At 41.8% G+C, this 20,109-nt stretch overlaps 1 protein-coding gene across 1 annotated transcript in view; it reads right to left on the bottom strand.

Moving 5' to 3' along the window:
* Nucleotides 1-2,899: 2,899 nt before the first annotated feature.
* LOC113058041 (protocadherin Fat 4) overlaps nt 2,900-20,109 on the bottom strand; it is a 74,247-nt gene continuing 57,037 nt past the window's right edge. Inside the window, 9 exon segments of the mRNA XM_074559858.1 lie at nt 2,900-6,206; nt 7,821-8,082; nt 9,096-9,313; nt 9,967-10,091; nt 10,354-10,533; nt 11,473-11,558; nt 13,792-14,099; nt 14,363-14,467; nt 15,735-20,090. Of these exon segments, the coding sequence (XP_074415959.1) occupies nt 4,318-6,206; nt 7,821-8,082; nt 9,096-9,313; nt 9,967-10,091; nt 10,354-10,533; nt 11,473-11,558; nt 13,792-14,099; nt 14,363-14,467; nt 15,735-20,090 (7,529 nt within the window). The 3' untranslated portion in view covers nt 2,900-4,317.

The raw sequence follows: 20,109 nt of genomic DNA, 5'->3' as shown, positions 1-20,109 counted from the left end.
TCTATCATAGTATATACAGCTCACCAGGCTGTATTTATTTGATAGAAAATACAGAAAAAAACAGTTATCTTGCAAAATGTTATTGCAATATAAAATAATGGTTTCTATTTTAATATCATTTAAAATATAATTTATTTCTGTGATGCAATGTGGAATTTCCATCATCATTACTCCAGTATAAAGTGTGGCCAAATTTAAATAAAGAAAGAATAAAAATGTACTGACACCAAACTTTTGAATGGTACTGTATATTGTTAGAAAATCAAAAAATCCTAAAAATATGAAGCAGTTGATAACTAGTTGAAACTGTTGATAATTCTAATAATAAATCATCATATTATTCTGATTTCTGAAGATCATGTGACACTGAAGACTGGAGGAATGATGCTGGAAATACAACTGCACATCACAGATATAAATTACACTTTAATAAATATTAAAATAGAAAATGCAATGCAATATTTCAAACTTTAACCCACGATCTGATTGGAGCGCTTCGAAATGTGAATAATTTTGTGATGCAATGGTTTAAAAGGGTCCTTGATTATGATTTGACCTTTTTAACTTTAGTGAGCATGTATTGTTGCTGTTTGAGCTCAAACAACATCAACGCTCAAAGTTCAGAGTAAAGATAAATATTATATTTGACAGAATTAGCTTTTTTAAGGCCTACAACACACGGCTGGTAAAGACTACAACTAGTTTCTTCCTGGGTTGGTGACATCACTAAACCTAAAATTTGCATAAACGCCGCCCCCGGAAAGTCAACAAAGTGGGCGGGGCCATGTTGGGTTTCATTGACCCAGGAACTCAACGGACCCAAGAGACTGGGAATTTAGTAGTCACTGGATATTGGTGGGGACTTGTCTCGAGTTTCTCTGTTAAATTCTACACCCTCACTGGAATCAGATACTTTTTATAAAATTATTTTTGATTGTTCGTATCGATTCCTTTGTGCACATTTTAAAGAGATACTCCACCACAAAATGAAAATGATGAACGGAGCTTTTATGGGTTTGGAACGACATGGTTAATGAAAAATGGAGTATCTCTTTAAGATGACAAAATCATTCAAGCACAAGAAGACTTGTGTCTGTATAATGGATTTCCTGGAACATCGTAAGTTTAATACTTCTATGAGTCTCGCTTCTGAAACAAACATTACACGAGAGTGTTTAATGCTCCATAATGCTCACACCAGCACATTTGGGTAACAATAGAAAATGAATACTGAAACCCTTTTTTTAACTGTTTTTTACCTAATTACTCTGATGTTCTGAGATGAGGCAGAACATCTTCAAAACACACTTATTGTGAAAGTTACTGCTGTAGCTAAGGTTGTGTGTGACATCTACATGAGTGAATATATATATCTGTAAATATATGGCAGCCAAAACTATTTATTACTGGCCATGTGTTATTATGTTAATCAATATATTTTGGTCAGTATGTATGACAATGCAGTTGTTTGTGTGTGTGTGTGTGACCAAATAAATATTTGAATAATTTCTAGATCACCTGATTGGTGTAGAAGGAAAGGCAATCAGCATTAGCCCCGCCCCTCTCTCCCTGTGCTCCAATCAGCTGACGGGGAGCAGCTGTTGTTGAGTATAAAGATCAGTGTTCTGTGAAGAGTGTTGATGAAGACACTGGTTCTCGAGCATAAATCAGCTTTTATTTTCTGTCTTTTCCTTCCTGCTGCTTTGATATGTTCACCACTTTTGTTTATATGGTTTGAGCCTGATTTAATTCCACCAAACAGATTTTTGAGTTAGTTTCAACTTTTTGGTTCCCTCTTAAAGCTTAGGCCTGTTTGAGTGAGAATAATCAGCAGACAAATCTTTATATTTATGCAGCAGATGCTTTTATACAAAGCAGTCTACACTGAGTTCAATGCAAAGACGTCCTCTTCACACTTATGGACAGGAGATAGACGGGACGTGTTTGGAATGGGATGGTCAGGCAGATTGTGGGAATCAGACGTTCAGAGAGAATTAAGGGTGTACAGTCTCAGTAACTTTCTGAAACCATCCTGAAAGAGATTACCTTCATCAAAAATAAAAACCTGAATTGTTCAAAAAGTTCCAAATCAATGTGACCACCTATTTGGAAATTGATTTAAATGATCATTCTCATGAAAGCCATGCTTGTGTAGGTTATATACTGTAAGTCTGATAAAATATGTGTGATTGTTAAAACTTCAAACCACAGGAAAAAAATCCAGTCACAGCAACAGTTTTAAAGTAGCCCAAAACCGCAGCGTTGGCGTCTCGGCAGCATCAGTGACACGCTGGTTTATAGAACGTGTGATTGTTTATTCACAGTCGCTTCCTGTAAGTTTGTGCAGAATCAGCTGTGTTGCTTTAGCAAACAACAGCTCCGTCGCTCGTCTTTTGCTCATTCTGGCTGATTCTTCATTTACAGTTTTAAATTATTATAATTAGCTTTAAATGTGTCTCTTTTGATTTGACATATCCTGACTTTTAAGAGTGTTAAAGCTACATTTGCCAGATTTTTGGGAGAAATTGTCACTCAGACATTTGAACCTCCCTTCTATAATTTAAAGTGTCTGTTGTTTTTGAACAGCCTCTTCTTAAAGCTACACTGACAGATTCAATAGAACTTTACTTAATTTACAGTGAAATGTGCTGCTCAGACTGTTATGTGTCACCTTTAATTAAATACTACTATTACTACAGTAATTGTTTCAGTTTTTTTTGGTCGTGGATCAGGACTCATTTTCATCCAAACTCAGCTTTTAAATATTTTATTCTCTTCATATCAATTTCTTTCTGTCTACAAAAGCAGCTTTTCATAGTGAAATGCATTGAAGCTTTTTTTTTTATTTCCTTGCTTTCATTCAGTCTAGTCTCATCACATCAAACCAAAATTGAGTTTTTTTAAATAAATATTTTTTTATTCTGTTATTGGCTTTTACACGTATAAATCAGACATTGTGTTATAGTTTTATCAAAATAGTGGAAAATACTGATGTTACATAAGTAACAAATGTAAAAACAAAAACAAAAAAGAAGTTCAATTTTACTTCCGCTGAAAGTAAGAACCTCATTTCCAGCATATGAAAAATATCCATAAAAACGAACCTTTAAGTTAATAAACAGTAAAAAAAAGTACATTTTAAAAACACTGAACAAAATAAAACAACAACAAAAAACACAAAACCACAGAGAACATTGACTTCCAAGAGCTTCCACATTAATACAAAATGTACACAAGTTCATAGTCTCTTAGCAGGTGGGCGTTGCGTTAAACAGGTCAAGCGTGTTTGTACGAAACCTGCAACACACCAATACAAACAACCGTTCAAAGCCATAGTGTCCGTGCTCCCACATGTAAATCCTCAAATATCCAGAAGGCAGAGGCCTGATTAACCTCATATCTGGAGGTTTTGTTGTTTTAGACGGCAGCCAGTTATTCAGGATGAGAAACACCCATTCTTGGCGGATGGTTCCAGAGCTTTTCTTTCTATTTTGGCTGAAGTGTGCAGAACCGGAGCCAAATATGGCCTTGCTTTTCACACCGAGCTCATGGATGTGATTCCTAGAGGTCGAGGCACTAACACAAAGGAAAATCAGTCCAACGGATGGAGCCCAAACTCCAGGGCTGCAGCGCCGGACGGTCACAACGACCTTTGATTGTGGCCAACTTTATTTTAGCACTCTGAACTCACAGGACAGAACAGACTGATGGACTAAAACTGATTCACTTCATATGTGTGTTTGTGGTAGTGCCTCACCTCTCACAGTTCCTCTTCCAGACTTTGTGTTGTTGGTGTGTTTGTAAGAAGAGGTTGCACAACTATTCGTTTACATGTGGATTTCTGTTTATCTTAACATAAATGACTCATAACATGGTATCCAGCATCAGCGGTCTGTTGCTGCTGGTAAATGCAACACTCGGAAGACCTTAGTCATTACATAGCACCAGTGGGGTTCACTTACAATATGCTTTGTGAGCACAAAGTGCTCTAGGTTCACTAAATTACAAATAAAATTGGCCAATACTGTACAAAAAAAAAATGGCATGCAAATATACTGGGATGAACCATTGCATAATCCACGATTAGTCAACCTAACACACCAACTAATGGCAAATGAAATGACTAGTCTGTGCAACCCCTAGTGTGTTTCTTTATTGCACTCTGTGAAAGGTATTTGGTGCTCGTCTTTTGAATCAGTTCTCTGCCTTGCTGCATTTAAGTTCGTCTTAATCAAATTTCAGAAATTAATTTTGTGTGTTTCGCAATGGCTCCTGAATACAGTCTTAGAGGGCGAAGAGATGAGGACTCAGTGCTTCTCATACATACTGCTCGGTTTCGCCCTCATTCAGAATCGTGATGGAGCCATCGCCACTCTTCATTTCGATGTCTTTAGCAGCAGAGTTCTCTGGTAGCAGTGCTAAGTCTTTAAAAACATCCACGTAGTGGGTGAACCCCGGACCCCAGTTCAGTAGGTTGTCCCAGTTGAAGTTGTTGGACCCTTGGCCCAGTTTGTGGGGTAAAGTGTGGTGCTGATACTCCGATAGTGTGTTGTGGCCACTGGCAGGCCCACCCTCGGCACGTCGACTGGAGTATCGCCTCTGTCGCATCCTCCCTCCATGATCCTCATCATCTGCATCCGATTCGTTGACCTGCGAGAGCTTGGGCATGCGAGAACTATAAGAAACTGGTTTCTCGCGATCATACTCCATCTCCGAGCAGGTGAAGGAGTCATGGGAGTCGCTCTCGGAGGAGGATTCCGGAGCAGGGATGCCATCCGCAGGGTTCCTGACACGTGAGAGAGGTCGACGGCAGTCTTCCTCAGATGAAGAGCGCCCGTGATCGGCGCTGCAGATGCTGGGATTCCTGGGTCGAGGTGTGTTGAGGCGTTCCACCTCCTCTATGGACAACCCCACAGGAGGGCCGCTCTCCAGGGGAATCTGCTCGATTGGCTGTTTGAGACGACTCCCAGGCCGAGAGCCATGGCCCGCCATGGTCTGAGGGCTCTTGCTGCGCCTTCCCAATCGGGTGGCATAGTTGAACATACCAGGCTGGCACACATCGCCGTGGAAATCTAGAGGGCTTCCCTCACGGCGTGCCAAGTTGAGTTCACGGGTGGGAGTGTTGCGGTAGAAGGAGGGTGGCTTGTTGAAGGGTGCTGGGCTGTGACGGGACAGGGGATTGGGCGTGGGGCAAGCTGAATGGCTGAGAGGGGTGGAGCGTAGCCCCTGGGTGTAGGTCGGCTGATAAGTGTAGCTTGTGGCACCTAGAGGAAGAGGGGACTGGCGAGCAAATCCCAGTGGACTGTGGCGCTGAATGGAAAACTTGGGAGTATGGCTTCGGAAGTGTTTGTAGTGTTGGATGATGTCTGCATCTGACGGAGCAATGCTGCTGGCGTTGTCAATGTCGTAGTGTTCCATGTCTGCTTCTGGTCCTGCACATGGAGCACAAGGAGCGCTGGGAATGGTTTCATTGTTGTGTGCAATGTCAGTTTCGTCATAGATCAGGTAAGGATTCTCCCGCTCTATAATATCAGGTTTGGGGTTTCCCTCTGGCTGTTTCCGGACTGTCATGTCATCTCCGTAAGGCGGAATATTGTCTGGATCATCGAATGCCACATTCTCGCTGCCTTTCTTTTTCTTTTTCTTCTTCTCCTTTGTTTTCTTCTCATCCTTTGGCACTTTGGTTTTCTTGCGGCCCTTGCAGTGGTTGCACAGGATGAGACTCAAAACCACCAACGCCAAGACAGTCGCGCTGCTGCCCACTATTGCAGGAACGGCCCAGATGGGCAGAACCATCTCCTCGGTGGTGGGGCTTGGACTACAGGTGAATCCTCCATTGGCTCCTAGCTTACACTCCGTACCCTGTGGACACCGGACTCCCAGACAGGCCACCAGGCTCTCGCAGACTCTGCCCGTGTAGGACTCCTCACACGCACAGGTGAAGCCTCCACGAGCGTTGGGCATGCAGCTGCCACCGTGCTGGCAGGGGTTCGAGGCACAGTCACCTGGTGGGACACACTGGTAGGTGTACCACTGGTTCACACACATCAGCCCATCCCAGCAAGGGCTGCTCTCACAAAGATTTGGGCCACGACAGCCGATCTTCACAGAGGGATCAGTCTTGGAGATGGAGACAGTCCTGTGTTCACCACTGAAGGGGAGCATCTCTCCATTATATTTCACATAGGCGTAACACCCATCAAAACCTAGAAACACAGAGAGAGGAATATTAACTAGCACTCAAATCAACTCAGAAACAGTTGAGTACTATTTTAAGATGTACCCGCTCCTAAAAGGTGGATAAAAGGTCACAGTTTGTTTTTATGTCAATCAAATAGTCCTAAATGGGTGGATTTTTGGTCAAAAGCTACAAACTGCAATAAAATGTACAACGCAAGTCAATCGTTTGGCTAAATGAGAGACTAGAGCTTCCCCAACATGACAAAGAAATGAGACTGACTGGAAGAAATGGACATTGCTTAGTTTAACGCTACACAGGAAGACATTTCGTTTGGCATTGTGATTGCTGTAGTATCAGCCAACATTTAACAAAATACACCCCTGGGAAACATATCAACAAATCATCACTTTTACATCAGGAGGAAAAGAAACAGACTTCTCTTCAGCACAAGTATCCTGCAAGCCAAAAATGCAATCTTTTAAGACTACACCATCTGGGAAAATCTTAATGTTACTGATTCAGACCTGCACTATCATGTTGCCTAACGATTAACCATCAACAATGAAAATCAATGTTTATTGAATTTATCTCCCATTCAAACACAGAACATTTGGTTCTGTTTAATAGAATGAAAAAGCAGATTGGCCCAATTCTATTTCACGTTCTCCCACTTCCAGACCTGGAATCTAGAAATGGCATGACCTGACGTGCACAAAACATGTTTACATTAAAATAGTTCGAATAATTTCATTTTATTATTTGGATTGCCAGTAAAGAGTGGGTTACAACCCAACAGCTCAATTTGACCATATATGAACATCTGCTTGTGGTATTTTTGCTCTGAGTTTCCTCAGTAAGGTTTCATTTAGATTTCAACTTTGTTTTATTTCACCCAAGAAATATCAGGAGAAACGTCTGAGATGGACAAAAGTTAGTCAATAGTTGACAAAAGTAATGTGGATAGCAGCTCAGATTATGTTCATATAAATGCCGTTTGAGTCTTGGTGAATCAGAGCAAAGTTTGAAACATTGAGATCTCTTCTGAAACTACAGACATGAGCGAGGGACACTAAAGAAAACCCAAAATATTTTAAAAGATTCTTTCCCTATCCTATGAGACTTCACCGAACACATCTTGCTCAGCCTGTCTGGAGCTCTAATAAAGATTCCAGTCTTATCGCAGGCTAAACGGTTGTCTTTTCTCTTTGTGAGAGCTCTAGTCTGAAGTGTCTACAAGTGTCTGTGGATTGCTGCACTTTGCAGGTCCTGCAGAGAAAAGTTCAGACATTTTTTCCTGTTGGCAGTCTGCTGTTTAACCTAGTTAGCACACAAACACGCACACTTTCTCTGAACTTTCTCCTGTCACTTTCACTCGTGGAGGAAAACACTCTCAAGATTGGATTCGGGAATAAAATCTGAATGAGCGTGCCAACTATGACACATCCTTTGCCTGCGAGTCAGATGTTACTCAATTGTAAAATTGTTTAGTTCATAGCATGCAATTTTGTCAGAGTCGTTTCTGTAGATTAAAATATTTACATAAATTATTGGAAGCAGCTTGCAGTGCAAAATTCTCCACAATGAAACTTAAAGCCATCATTATGAGAGGTTTTATAGAACGTGGACTGAAGGAACTGACCTGGGCTGGTTTTTTGTTGTGCTGATCGGGTCGGGACGCCCCCGAGAGACAGTGTGTGTACGTCAATCCCTCCGAAGTCTTGCGTATTGTGCAGAATGACTTTCGATCTTGACTCGTCGATCCGCAGAACGGTGGAAGATCCGTTTCTCTGAAGCAGGAGTGTGTGCCACTGACCGTCAGACAAAACAACATCTCCCACAATCCTCTCCACCTTACCGGCGACACCAGCGTCAGACACGTACTGCAGCAGACCGTTCTTCAGCTGAGACACAGAGAAAGAAGACCAATGAATGTGATGTGTGTAAGCATTTCAATAATAATGCACGATTTCACCTGTAGTATGACGCGATGCATCTTGCAGCATTTCGACAATGTTAAGACACTCATATCAGCTCTGTTCCAAACTATATATTTTTATTTTATCTTTAAATATTTTGATTTGTCTGCAGGTGTGTTTACACTCCCCCCCCCCCAAATGCATGCATCCGGGTATAGCCTTCTTAGTAAAACAAACATGCAATGATAACTAGTTTGAAAGAAAGAAACAGTATTGTAACTGAAAACTACAACTAGTGTTGTCACGGTACCAAAATTTCAGTATTCGGTACCGATACCAGTGAAAATCCACGGTTCTCGGTACCAATTTCGGTACCAAAGCAATACAAAAAATATGCTAATACATGTTAAAAATGTTGTTTTTTGAAAATGAACACCTAAATGATATTCGTAATAACTGAAGTAATGTTGCGTTAAATGGCATATGTCAGAATTACTGCGATTACAAGATTTCTCGTAGACCTCGTAATTACAGTTTTCTGAGAGCTACGACTTGCTCCACTTGACTGCAGCAGATTCACTTAAGTTCTATGTTAAGGAGTTGGCAGTTTTTCCATTGAAATGCATATACTTCCGAGTCTGAGGATTTGAGCATCTCCGAGTAGAACGTCACGTTAAATGCAGAGTGTAATGCATGTGCTAATCTGACTGTTTCATTACTGAAATGGAAAAAACAATTTTGTTTGGGCAACAGAACTGCAGTGGAGAAGAAAAATTATTTACAGACCTATAAATCTGGAATTGGAGAATCCATCTTGAACAAAGAACAAATCTGAGATGTGCGAGACTGAGATACTGTGAATGTGTTTGTGTGTTTTTGAGTAGTAGCTCTCTGCGGCCTCACTAGTTGTGCGGGACGTCCTGTCAGCAGCTGCTGTGGATGCAGAGGCGAGGGGAAGCGAGTTCAGCCGGTTGGCCGTGATCCCAGAGCACACTTACCCTGACGGTGGTGTAGTTGGAGCTCTCCTGTGCGTGCAGCAGCGTTCCCGAGCCGCTGCGAGTGCGGAACTTCAGCTCCAGGCTGCTGTATTCCGGGACGGGTCGGCCGGGGTCCTGCAGCGCTCGTGCCAACAACACATCTCTCCTGCGGCTCTGACTCAAACCGTAGTCCAAACGACCCGAACCGTCCAGAGACAGAGCTGTATCTGCAGTGATGTCTGAGAGAACAACACAAAGACTCTGGTTTAGACTCCATGGATCTGTGCATGTCACGCGATAAAGAGAAAAAGGACAATTCTTAACTCTCACATAAAATATTTGGTGTTTAATACACTGTTATGAAGATTTCAGCAGCATATATAGAAACCAAACAACATGCTTTCGACTGGTTCTGATGTTATTTTGTCATTTGTTGCTCTGGCCAATGGAAAACACACTGTTAGTATTTACTGTATATTGTGGTGGAGTCATGCTTTTCAAAGTATTACTGACGCTACAGGTGAACAAAGTCAAACTGTTTACATCCCCAAAAATGTATTTCATGTTTTCTGAAAGGTCACATTTAAATATGCAAATGAAGGCACTGTCCAAATTGAATATGCATATATATGCAAATATGCATACATGCTCATTTGCATACATTTCCAGAACAGAAATGTGGATAAAGCCAGGTTCAAAATTAGTTTGATGCTGTTGAAATATAAGAGTTAAAGGTTTTTCCGGAGGGGATTGTGAATAACTCTCTTCAACACATCAATCTGAAAACTGTCAACAGCCAGAAAAACAAAGATAATAAAATGTTATACAAATACACGTGAATTATATGTTAAGAAAAAATTAGATGTAATCATTCCAGATCGCAAAAACTCACATTTCTCACAGGTGTGTCCAGTGAAACCCTCCATACACTGGCACTGCTGCGATGACCACATGTCCAGACACGTCCCACCGTGTCTGCAGGGCTCGGCGACACACACACCCTCTAACCTGGGACATCTGTGGACGGAAGACACACCAAACCTTCAGCAACACAAGAGTCCATGACTCCAACATTAGCATAGATGCAAAAGAGCTGCATTCATTTCAAAGCATCAGTCACCTGAAATAAAACCAACACTATTCAACCCGCTCCAGAAAATTCACAGCAGCTGGAGCCAGCTTTCATTTTGCATTCACAGACGTCCAGAGAGCCGAATGAGCCGTCGTTCAGTGACACGGCCCGTGTTTAGTGTTTGTGTGTGTGTGTTTGGTGACAGACCTGTCCAGGATGCCGTGTGAAGCCAGAGCTTGAGATGGTTCCAGCGGACGTCCATTGACAGCAAACTCCATGATGCACCCCACAAAGTCATGCGTGGCCACCTGACCTCGACGATGCAGGAGGGCTTCAATCGAGCGAACGCCTCCAACAGACAGACGGTTCGGCTGGACATCCAGAATCCTGAGAGACGAGACACAGCAGACCGACACTCAGCTTCCAGAAGAGCAAGTGACTTTCACTGGCAACAATAAATCTTTCAAGACGACTGACCGTTAGTTTAAGTGATATTTACAAGAGCTAACATATGTCAGTCGGGTCAGAAAAATCATTTTGTCTTCCCTTTGAATAAGGATTATTTTTTTTGACTCCATTGGCAAATATTTGTTTTTGTTTGAAGCAAAAACGAACAATTTTTTTTATTATTTTTCAGAAAACTTAATACCTTAAGTAATTTTGCTTCTCAAGTAAATGTATCTTGATTTAAGAGTGTTTAGTTATTTATACTAGAAAATAAGACCAAAATACTAAGAAAATATTTTTTTCTTTTTGCTGACATAGCAGTCCAAACATTTTATTTAAATGCTCTAATTTCATAATTAAAGAACTTCTCATAATTTTGAAATGTTTCAAATTTTGAAGCCAACCATCTACCAATAATTGTAACATTTTAATAAAACAACATGTTACTATATATCAACGAAGAAATATATACACAACATATATTGTGTAATATTTTATGTATAATATTTGTTTTACTTTTACAATATTTAAAACTTTTAATTCTTATTTATTTATAATGTTTATAAATATTTATAATTTTAAATTATTTATAAATATTTATACACTCACATTTCTGAAGTGAGATCTACCAATAATATATTTAAATTAACAAAATTATTAATAATTAAAATTATTTTCTCTCTCTCTCTCTCACACACACATAATCATATCTATTTATTTTGTTTAAAAAAATGCAATATTGTGATTCATGTCAGACTCTGTGGTGAAAATGAACAGTGAAAATGGCCTCAAAACCCAGGCCTCTTGGCATGTGGTCACTGTTGCGCTCTACAGTGGGACACACAGTATAAAAGGAACTGTATAATGTGTGTTTCTCACCAGTCAGTATGAACAGCCACATTGCTGACGGCACAGTATCCCGGTTCCTGTTCCTCTCCACACAGGTCCACAGTGAGAGATGCAGCCTTTAACAAAGTCAAAGCATTCTACTTCAGCATCTCAGAAATCCATATGCATTTTTAAATCAAAGTAAAAACATATTGGAATGTATCTGGATATTAAATGACATGAATAAAGTGACCTGTACGTATTTGTCAAGTCTGAGTATTTTGTTGAGCCTACAAAATACTACACGGAAAAAAACGACACCCAGATGCTGGTGTATAAATTACCGCAAGACATTCTACAGTGATCTGTCCTGTCCTCACAGTGCTTTATGAGTCCCGTGCAGACATTTGGGAGAAAAACATCTCAGAGGAGGAGGAACAAAGAGTACAGAGGCACTGGGAAGCAGGACTGACATCAGACAACAGCACGACCTCAACGTACAAATAACACAGACACTTCACTTCCGTAAAAGAGGAATTTCAGCTTATAAAAGGAAAATCCTACACTAACAATGGAAACAAGACGTGTTTGTCTTCTGTGCTAAGTGCTGATACAGAAGACTTCCTGCGTGGCTCGAGCGTCTGGCCATCGCATTAATGCACTTCAAAAAGACTAAACCAGACCACGACGTGCTCCTTTTTCCAGGAGTCGCACACCGCTGCAAAGAATTTCCAGCCGAGGAAAGGGTTGCTTTCAGAAATGAGTCTAAAACCAATTTCATGCAGCAGAACTTAACTAAATTGTCTTGTTAACTTTGAAAACTGGGCAGTTGATTTCTACACAGGTAATATTCAGGTATATAAATAATGATGTGGGAACATTGTTTTGAAATGTTTCTAAAACGCTGAAATATCCAGTTGATTTTTCTTTCTTGATTGTGATAAGAACGTTTTTTTAAAGATTACAAAAATGTTTCCTTTAACATTCTACCAACTTTATTTTCACCCGAAATGTATCATTGTGTATTTTCAATATTCTAAGAATGTTATGATGTCTAGTTTTCCTGTTGTGAGCAGATTTACTTTTTGTTTAAAGGTTACAAATAGTTTCTTTGAACGTTCAAGTACAAAATAACATCATAAGGACTTTCCAAGAATGTTGATCTCAGAACATTTTCTCAACATTATGCGAACGTATCTCAAATACTAATAAAGTTATAGGAACATTTCATAAATATTACTTTAAGAAAGTTTTGGCCCTTTAAAAAGTAAAAAAAAAAAATACAGAGAAAGTTGTGAGATTGTTCCCAATTGCTGGGAAAACCATGCAATTGGATTGAAATTAGTTGAAAAAACTTAGTAGTCAACAAATGGTTAATGCTACAAATTAAGTTCCTCAATCATGTTGTCATAACTCAAGAAGATTGATGCAAACTGTTGCACGAGTGGTTTAGTGTGCATCCAGTGCACGACTAGACTGCATTGGTCTGAAAATCTGAAACTGGACCCAGTCGAGGTCAAAGAGCATTCTCAGAGTCTGTACTAAATAGATTTGGCTTTGAGCAGCTTTTTTGGACGGTGTTTGGAAACACATGCTGCATGTGGGTGTGCGAGCTGATTTCTAATTTTCTATTTATAATCCATCAACCATCTAAGTTGCAACACACAACGCAGAAACAAGTGAAGAGCAAAAACATGGACGAAGCCCAGCTCTCGATAAACTCCGACTCTCTAGTACACACACACACACACACAAAAAAACATGAGCTCGAGACAGCGTGCCAAAATCCAACGCATCTGGCTGTGGGGTAAACTTGGACATCTAAACTAAACAAAAGTACCCTTGACTGTCAGAGTTCGGCTTTCTCCATGAGGGAAAACAAGGGGCCATGTATGACTTTAACATCTGCTCAAGCTCACGTCTAGAAAGAAAAGGAAGAAAAAAGAAAACGGTCGCACAGAACCACAGAAGTGACCCACATCCTCTTCTCCAAACACACAGATCGGGTTCTCTTTATTGCACCGCAGGGGCTGGGTTCTCATGACACACGGCTCTACTCTCAGGCCTTCAACAGACTTTCAGACCATTTTTCAGGGAACATTAGTCGGATCACACAACGCTAAGGTGTTGCAGTAATGCCGTGCTGAAGTGTTTTTACAAGCCATTTACAGAGAGATTTAATGCTACAAGTCCAGGAGAGTTAAGAGTTTAGACTGATATCTTGGAAAAGGATGCAGAAATAAACTACTAGAGTACCCATGTGAACAAAAACACTTTAACTTCAATCCTGCGAGATCAGAGTAAAGCATCTTCATTACCAATCTGAAGGTTCCTCTCAGACTGATTAATAGACAGATCGAAAGTACTCACCATTCCTGCCCTCCTGGCGATGACCGTGTGGAACTGTCCATCTGAGATCCTGATGGTGGTCATGAGCTTGTATGTGCCGCTCCCCAAGTTAAACGAGAACCTCATTCTGCCTTCGAAGATCTCGAGGGCCAGGAACTCCGCCTTGTCGCCGGTCTGGTTGTCATGATTGTACAAGAGCAAGGCGTTTTCCTTCAACGTGGCAAACTTGATGTAGATGTAGTTGTTGTTGGGGTCGAGGCTGGGGAACTCCATGAAAGACAGCTCCTCAAATCCGTAGCTGTTCAGTTCACAGTGCTTTCCAAACACACCTGCAGAGCGAGAGTGATTTACTTTCAGTCTGCGGTGTAATAATTTCAGGCAGTGAAAAACTCATGACATTCAGAGAACAACACACAGAAAATATGGTTGAACATTTACCACAGTATGTGTCAACTGACAAATTCACACTGCAATTCATTCTTTGTAATCTATAACACATTTGTTTCTGCATTGCAGTCTCACACACAGTCCAGAATTAATAGCAGCAGTTGAAGGACCTTGAACTGGTCGTGGGGCTGAAATGATGACTTACCAAAAGGACAGTGACAGTAATAGCCTTCCACCCGGTTCTGGCAGGAACCCCCATTAAAACAGGGGTTACACTCACAGTAATTGATGATGGACTCACAGGCTTTCCCTGAATTCATGAAACAACACCAATGAAAACAATGAGGTGAGCACGACAGACGAAGAAGACCGTTCTCATATGGGGCTCCCAGAATCCCATGTGTTTTCTTTCTCATATCTCTGGTACACTTTATCTTTCTAATACAAACAGCTCGAAGACTTACACCTTGTAAATGGACCCAAGTTTCGAAGAAAGAAAGGGTGAAAGTCTGTCATGAAGGTGCATCAGCTGCACTGGTTCTGGGAGACCCATAAAAGAGGCGCTGATATAAAACACATAAATACGCTGAAGACTGACAAAAACAGAATGGCTGTACATACAAATGATCAAGCATAAACTTAAGTTGAGTTCTTTCCTTTTCTGCTCCCTGTATGTAACGCTCTAAGACAAATGGCATGAAGAACGAAAACCCAATCACCGCTAGCAAAACAGGAAGTGTGGGGTTCAGCTGGAGTGCATGCACACTACTGTAAGTCAATAGGTGTAATTCTCTAGCAGCCCCATTTATCTGGGGCCTCCGATGTGAACACACTGCAGTCATTTGTTATGATCAGAATAAAAAACGAATTGTAATGACTCAGAGCCTGAAACAAAACGTCTGTTACAGCTCCATTTTGAAAACATTGTCCAAAAGCTACAGCCAACACCTGCGCAAACAGAGCAGATTCAAGCTAAGGCTGTCACACATGCTTATTCAAAGGCAAACATCACAGACAGATTCATACTTAAATACACCAACTGATTTTAAAGTCCCTTCAACTATGTCATCTTTACAGATTTAAAAACTCTGAAATGGCTTGACCTAGCTAGCTTTACAAATGATCTCTGCATTCAAAAATGTATATATATTAAAAAAAATCTATGACTTAACCTGTCTTAAAATGGACTCAAAAAAGCCACATGGTCCTTAAACTCAGAGACCGCTTTGTACAAACAAAGTATAAGCAGTTTAACTGCACAGCACAGGTGAAATCTGAAGGTGGTTTATGGCCGTGTCCTTATTAGGTTGAAAATCTCATCATCTACTTTCATTACAGTAAACATGACAATTTGATCTGCATCACAGCTGATACCTCCCAGTCTGTGACCCTAACAGCAAACTGCTTTTGGCAATGGCCACTGTATGCTTGGGTTACAACACCCCTCCAATTACTTAGAAGCAAATATTTTTCTTGGCCTAAAAGGATAACAAACTTGTGTGCAAGCTGCGTGTATGTGCCTTGCTAAACATCTGTGGTTGTGTTACTGGTAAAATAAAATAGATGACAGACTGTACCTGCAAATCCAGATTTGCACAGGCAGTTAAAGCCCCCGGGGTAATTCTGGCATAGTGCCCCATTTTGGCAGGGGTTTGAAAGGCACTCGTTGATGTCCCTTTCACAAGCCATCCCAGTGAAACCTTCTGGACAGGAGCAAGAGAATCCACCGACCAGGTTTTGACAAGTTCCTCCATTGTGGCAAGGTGTTGGCTGGCACTCATCGATGTCAGTCTCGCAGAGGGCACCGGCATAACCTGGCCTGCAGTTACAAGCGTATGGCTGTAGGGGGCGATTTGACACAAGGATGACCGGGACACTCTCCTCCGTCTTCATGTCTTGGCCAACACCCAGCCGCCTCTTGCAGCTCCCCCCATTTTGACACGGATTGTGGGAGCAGGGATCATAGTCCACAGAGTCAATCTTAACTCCACTTTGTCTGTGAAGAATCTCCTTTATGCTCTGGAAGAAAGTGGCGACTCCACTTGGATTGACGTACTGGCCATGACCACGCTTAACAGCTGCCATTAGGAAAGTGCTGTTGTTTAGGTCAAACACCCCATAGATTTGGACTCCAGTGCCCAAACCAGCTAGCTGTGAATTGGCGATGCGCAGGAAACTGAGGTAGTAATTAGTAAGGAAGTCACTGGCACTTTGGGAGATAACACGTATAAGGATGCTGTTGTCTACTGTGGCATTACTGAATCCAATAAAGAAAACACGGACATGGCTGTTGACAGCATCATGGACACCATCGTTGCTACGCACTGATAAATCAAAGGTGCCATCTGTGGAGCGACTGTTTGAGCGGAGGTCACAGGTTCCTGTGGGAATGCTAAAGAGGACAGCTGCTGATGGAGTCAGAGAACAGTGGAATGTGTCTTGTGTATCTGGATCCTGTGGCTTTACCACCCCCAGTGATCCTCCAGGGAACATATTTCCAAAATAATGCACGTAGATCTCTACGGAGCGAGACTCTGAGGGATTATCATTCTGATCATTGACTTTGATGTGGACAGTTCCTGTTGAGGACATCTGAGGAATACCAGAGTCTTTGATTATGACAGAGAGGTAGAAATCACTTGTCTGCTCTCGGTCTATCTCTCTGCTGGTGGTCAGCTCTCCAGTTGGACTGAGAGTGAAGTAACTGGATGCTGCTCCAGTGCTAACGAGGCTATAGGAGAATGGTCCTTGATTTGGTGCAAGATCTGGATCACTTGAGCTGAGTGTGATCACGGGTGTTCCTGCCCTCTGATTTTCCATCACTTCCCCACTTGTAGTCTCCAAAGTTGGTCCATTATCGTTAATATCCTCAAGGGTCACAATTAAAATGGCACTGCCGGTGGCAGCTGGAGAACCCGAGTCTACTGCCAGGATGGTGAGGTTGTACACAGGGATAGTTTCCCGGTCCAGTTCTGAAGCCACAGACACCTGTCCTGTCTGAGGGTTGATGGTGAAGGTACTTTTTTCATAGTTGGCAGCGATGGCATAGGTGAATCTGCTCCAGCTAGGGACAGAATCAGAATCCTCAGCACTGACGAATGTAACCAGGCCTCCAGGGGATAGTCCTTCATTCACCTGAACATCATAGAGTTCCTGGGTGAATACAGGGGGATCGTTGGCATCCAGAATTGTGATGTTTACAAGCACCTCATCAATATCTGCCCCTCTTATGCTTCCCTCATTCTTAGCTAAGACTTTGAGAGAAATCTTTTCTTCTTTTTCACGATCAAGTGGTCCTGAGACATAGATCTGGCCTGTCTTTTTATTAATGCTAAAACCCCTTTTTCTGCTTCTGCCAAAAATCAAGTAATACACTATGCCATCTTCTCCCAAGTCTCTGTCGCTAGCAAACACCTCCCCAATGACTGTGCCTTTAGCTGCTGCCTCTGAGACCTCAAAGTAGTACTGCTTTGACACAAAACGAGGGACGTATTCATTAGCACCTTTCAGCTGAATGTTAACATATGCAAAGCTGCATCGTTCTTCATCTGGAACATTGAAGGCTTTGATGGTAAGGTGATACACCTGTTTAGCTTCATAGTCTAGAAATCCTTGCGTGGTGATGATTCCTGTGTTGGGATCAATTATGAACAAGTCACTGTCTGATGACTGAATGACATATGCCATTAGAGCATTTGGCCCAGAGTCTTTATCAGTTGCATTCATTTTTACCACAGTGGTGCCACTGGGGACATTTTCCTGCACGACTGGAAAGTACTCCACGGGGTCGAACACAGGAGGGTTATCATTTATATCAGTAACTAGGACATTAACTGTAACATAGCTTGTTTTGGCAATCCACCCACCATCTGTTGCAGAAACTCTGAGTTCATGCTTCTGTTTTGTTTCGTAATCCAGTGGCTTTGCCAGGGATAAAACGCCTGTTTGACTGTGAATTGAAAACAAGTCATCGTCATTACCTGAGGAGATGTTATACGTAACAAGCCCATTCATTTGTTTGTCCTTGTCCTTATCTCGAGCTGAAAGTGTGCGGATGGCTGTGCCGACAGTCAGACCTTCAGACACAGTGACTGTTACTTGGTTCTGTGAAAACTCTGGAGTATGATGGTTCTCTTCTGTAACAGCTACTTTGACTTTTGTCTTAGCGGACAGAGGAGGGTTCCCTTTGTCACTTGCTGTTATTTCAAGCAGGTAAACTTTATCTGAGTCTGCGGTAAGCGAGGATGCTACTGTGACCAATCCAGTTTCTTTATCCAAGCGGAACTTGCTGGAACTGTTGCCTCCAGATACTGCATACTCTATTTCAGAGTTCAGGCCAAAGTCCATGTGATCATGGGCTGTAACTTTGAGGAGTCTGGTGCCAACTTTTACGCTTTTAGTGACAGGGGTAAAGTAAAAGGAAGATTCAAATTTGGGTGGGTTATCATTGCTGTCAACTACATTTATGATAACTGTGGTTTCGCTCATGAGTGGCTTGATGCCTCGGTCTGAAGCGGTGACGATGAAACTATGACGGTTTACATTGATGTTACTGTGGCCACTGGAGTTTTGATACCTGAGCTGCTGTTTAATGAAAATCTCACCAGAACTGGAGTTGATTCGGAAGTACTCTGTTTGAGATCTGATAAAGTAAAATATTTTTCCATTGAAACCCTCGTCAGGATCTGTGGCAGAGACTTGAGTCACAATGGATCCGACCTCTGTCAGCTCAGGATAGTCTAGATAATATGACGGCTTGCTAAATTTTGGAGCATTATCATTCACATCTGTAACAAAAATTGTGACATCTGTGCTAACAGTCCATCCTGAATCGTGTGCTGAGACTTTGGCAATGTAGTGGTTTGTGTCCTCTCTGTTTAGAGGTCTACTGATGGTGATGTCTCCTGTGCTGGGGTGGATAATGAAGGGAAGACTTGCATCGCTAATGGAGTATCGGCTTATAGCGTTAGCTCCTGCATCTTCATCGGTGGTGGTTACTCGGGTAACAGTGAAGCCCACTGGTGCATTTTCAGGTACAGTGGCACTGAAGATTTTGGAGAATCTGGGAGCATTATCATTAACATCCAGCACACTGATCAAGACTTTGACTGCCGTGCTTTTAGGAGCACTACCTTTATCCGTTGCCTTCACTCTCAAAGAATACTGAGCGACCTTCTCTCGATCCAGTGGTCGTGTTGTGCGGATTTCACCAGTTGCTTGGTTGATGCTGAAGCTGTTTTCTTTGTTGCCTTCAATGATGGCATATTCCAGTTGCCCATTTGGTCCACTGTCCTGGTCGAATGCAGATACTATCAGCACACGTTGAGGAGGGAGGTTTTCTAAAATCTCAGCGCGGAATGGATCTTGCTCAAAAGTAGGATGGTTGTCATTAACATCCAGAACTGCAATCTCTACTTTCTCATAGGCTGAATAAGGAGGAAAGCCTTGGTCTCTGGCTTCTATCCACAAGACATACTTCTCAATATTCTCATAGTCCAGAGACTTTTTGATAGACAGCTCTCCTGAAAGTTGATCTATGTGGAATGCATTATCCAGGTTTCCACTTGCAATGTAGTACGACAAAGAACCTGCCCTGGGTGAAGATCCAGTCACCTTAGTCACAACAGTGTTTGTGGGTTGGTTTTCTGGGAAGGTGAAGGCTTTCTCCTTGATTCTAATATGGGGAAAGTCTCCTCCAGTAACAAAGCGAACCGTAACAGTTGTGCTGTCTGTTTTGGGGTTGGTGCCTCCATCTTTTACGTGGACCGTGAAGGTGAGCTCTGAACTCCCACTGAGTTTTTCATTAGCAGTGATGGCGCCTCTGATTGGGTCTATCTTGAACTTTTCTGAATTACGTCCAGTGAGCGAATAGTGAAGTTGGGCATTTGAGCCGGAATCTTCATCTGTTACTGTGACGGCAAAGACCAGCGAGCCTTAAAAAAAAAACAGAAC

The sequence above is a fragment of the Carassius auratus genome, chromosome 39 (assembly GCF_003368295.1).
Source record: "Carassius auratus strain Wakin chromosome 39, ASM336829v1, whole genome shotgun sequence".
Lineage (NCBI taxonomy): Eukaryota > Metazoa > Chordata > Actinopteri > Cypriniformes > Cyprinidae > Carassius > Carassius auratus.
Note: the sequence above shows the minus strand (reverse complement) of the source record. Positions and strands in the feature narration are given on the sequence as shown.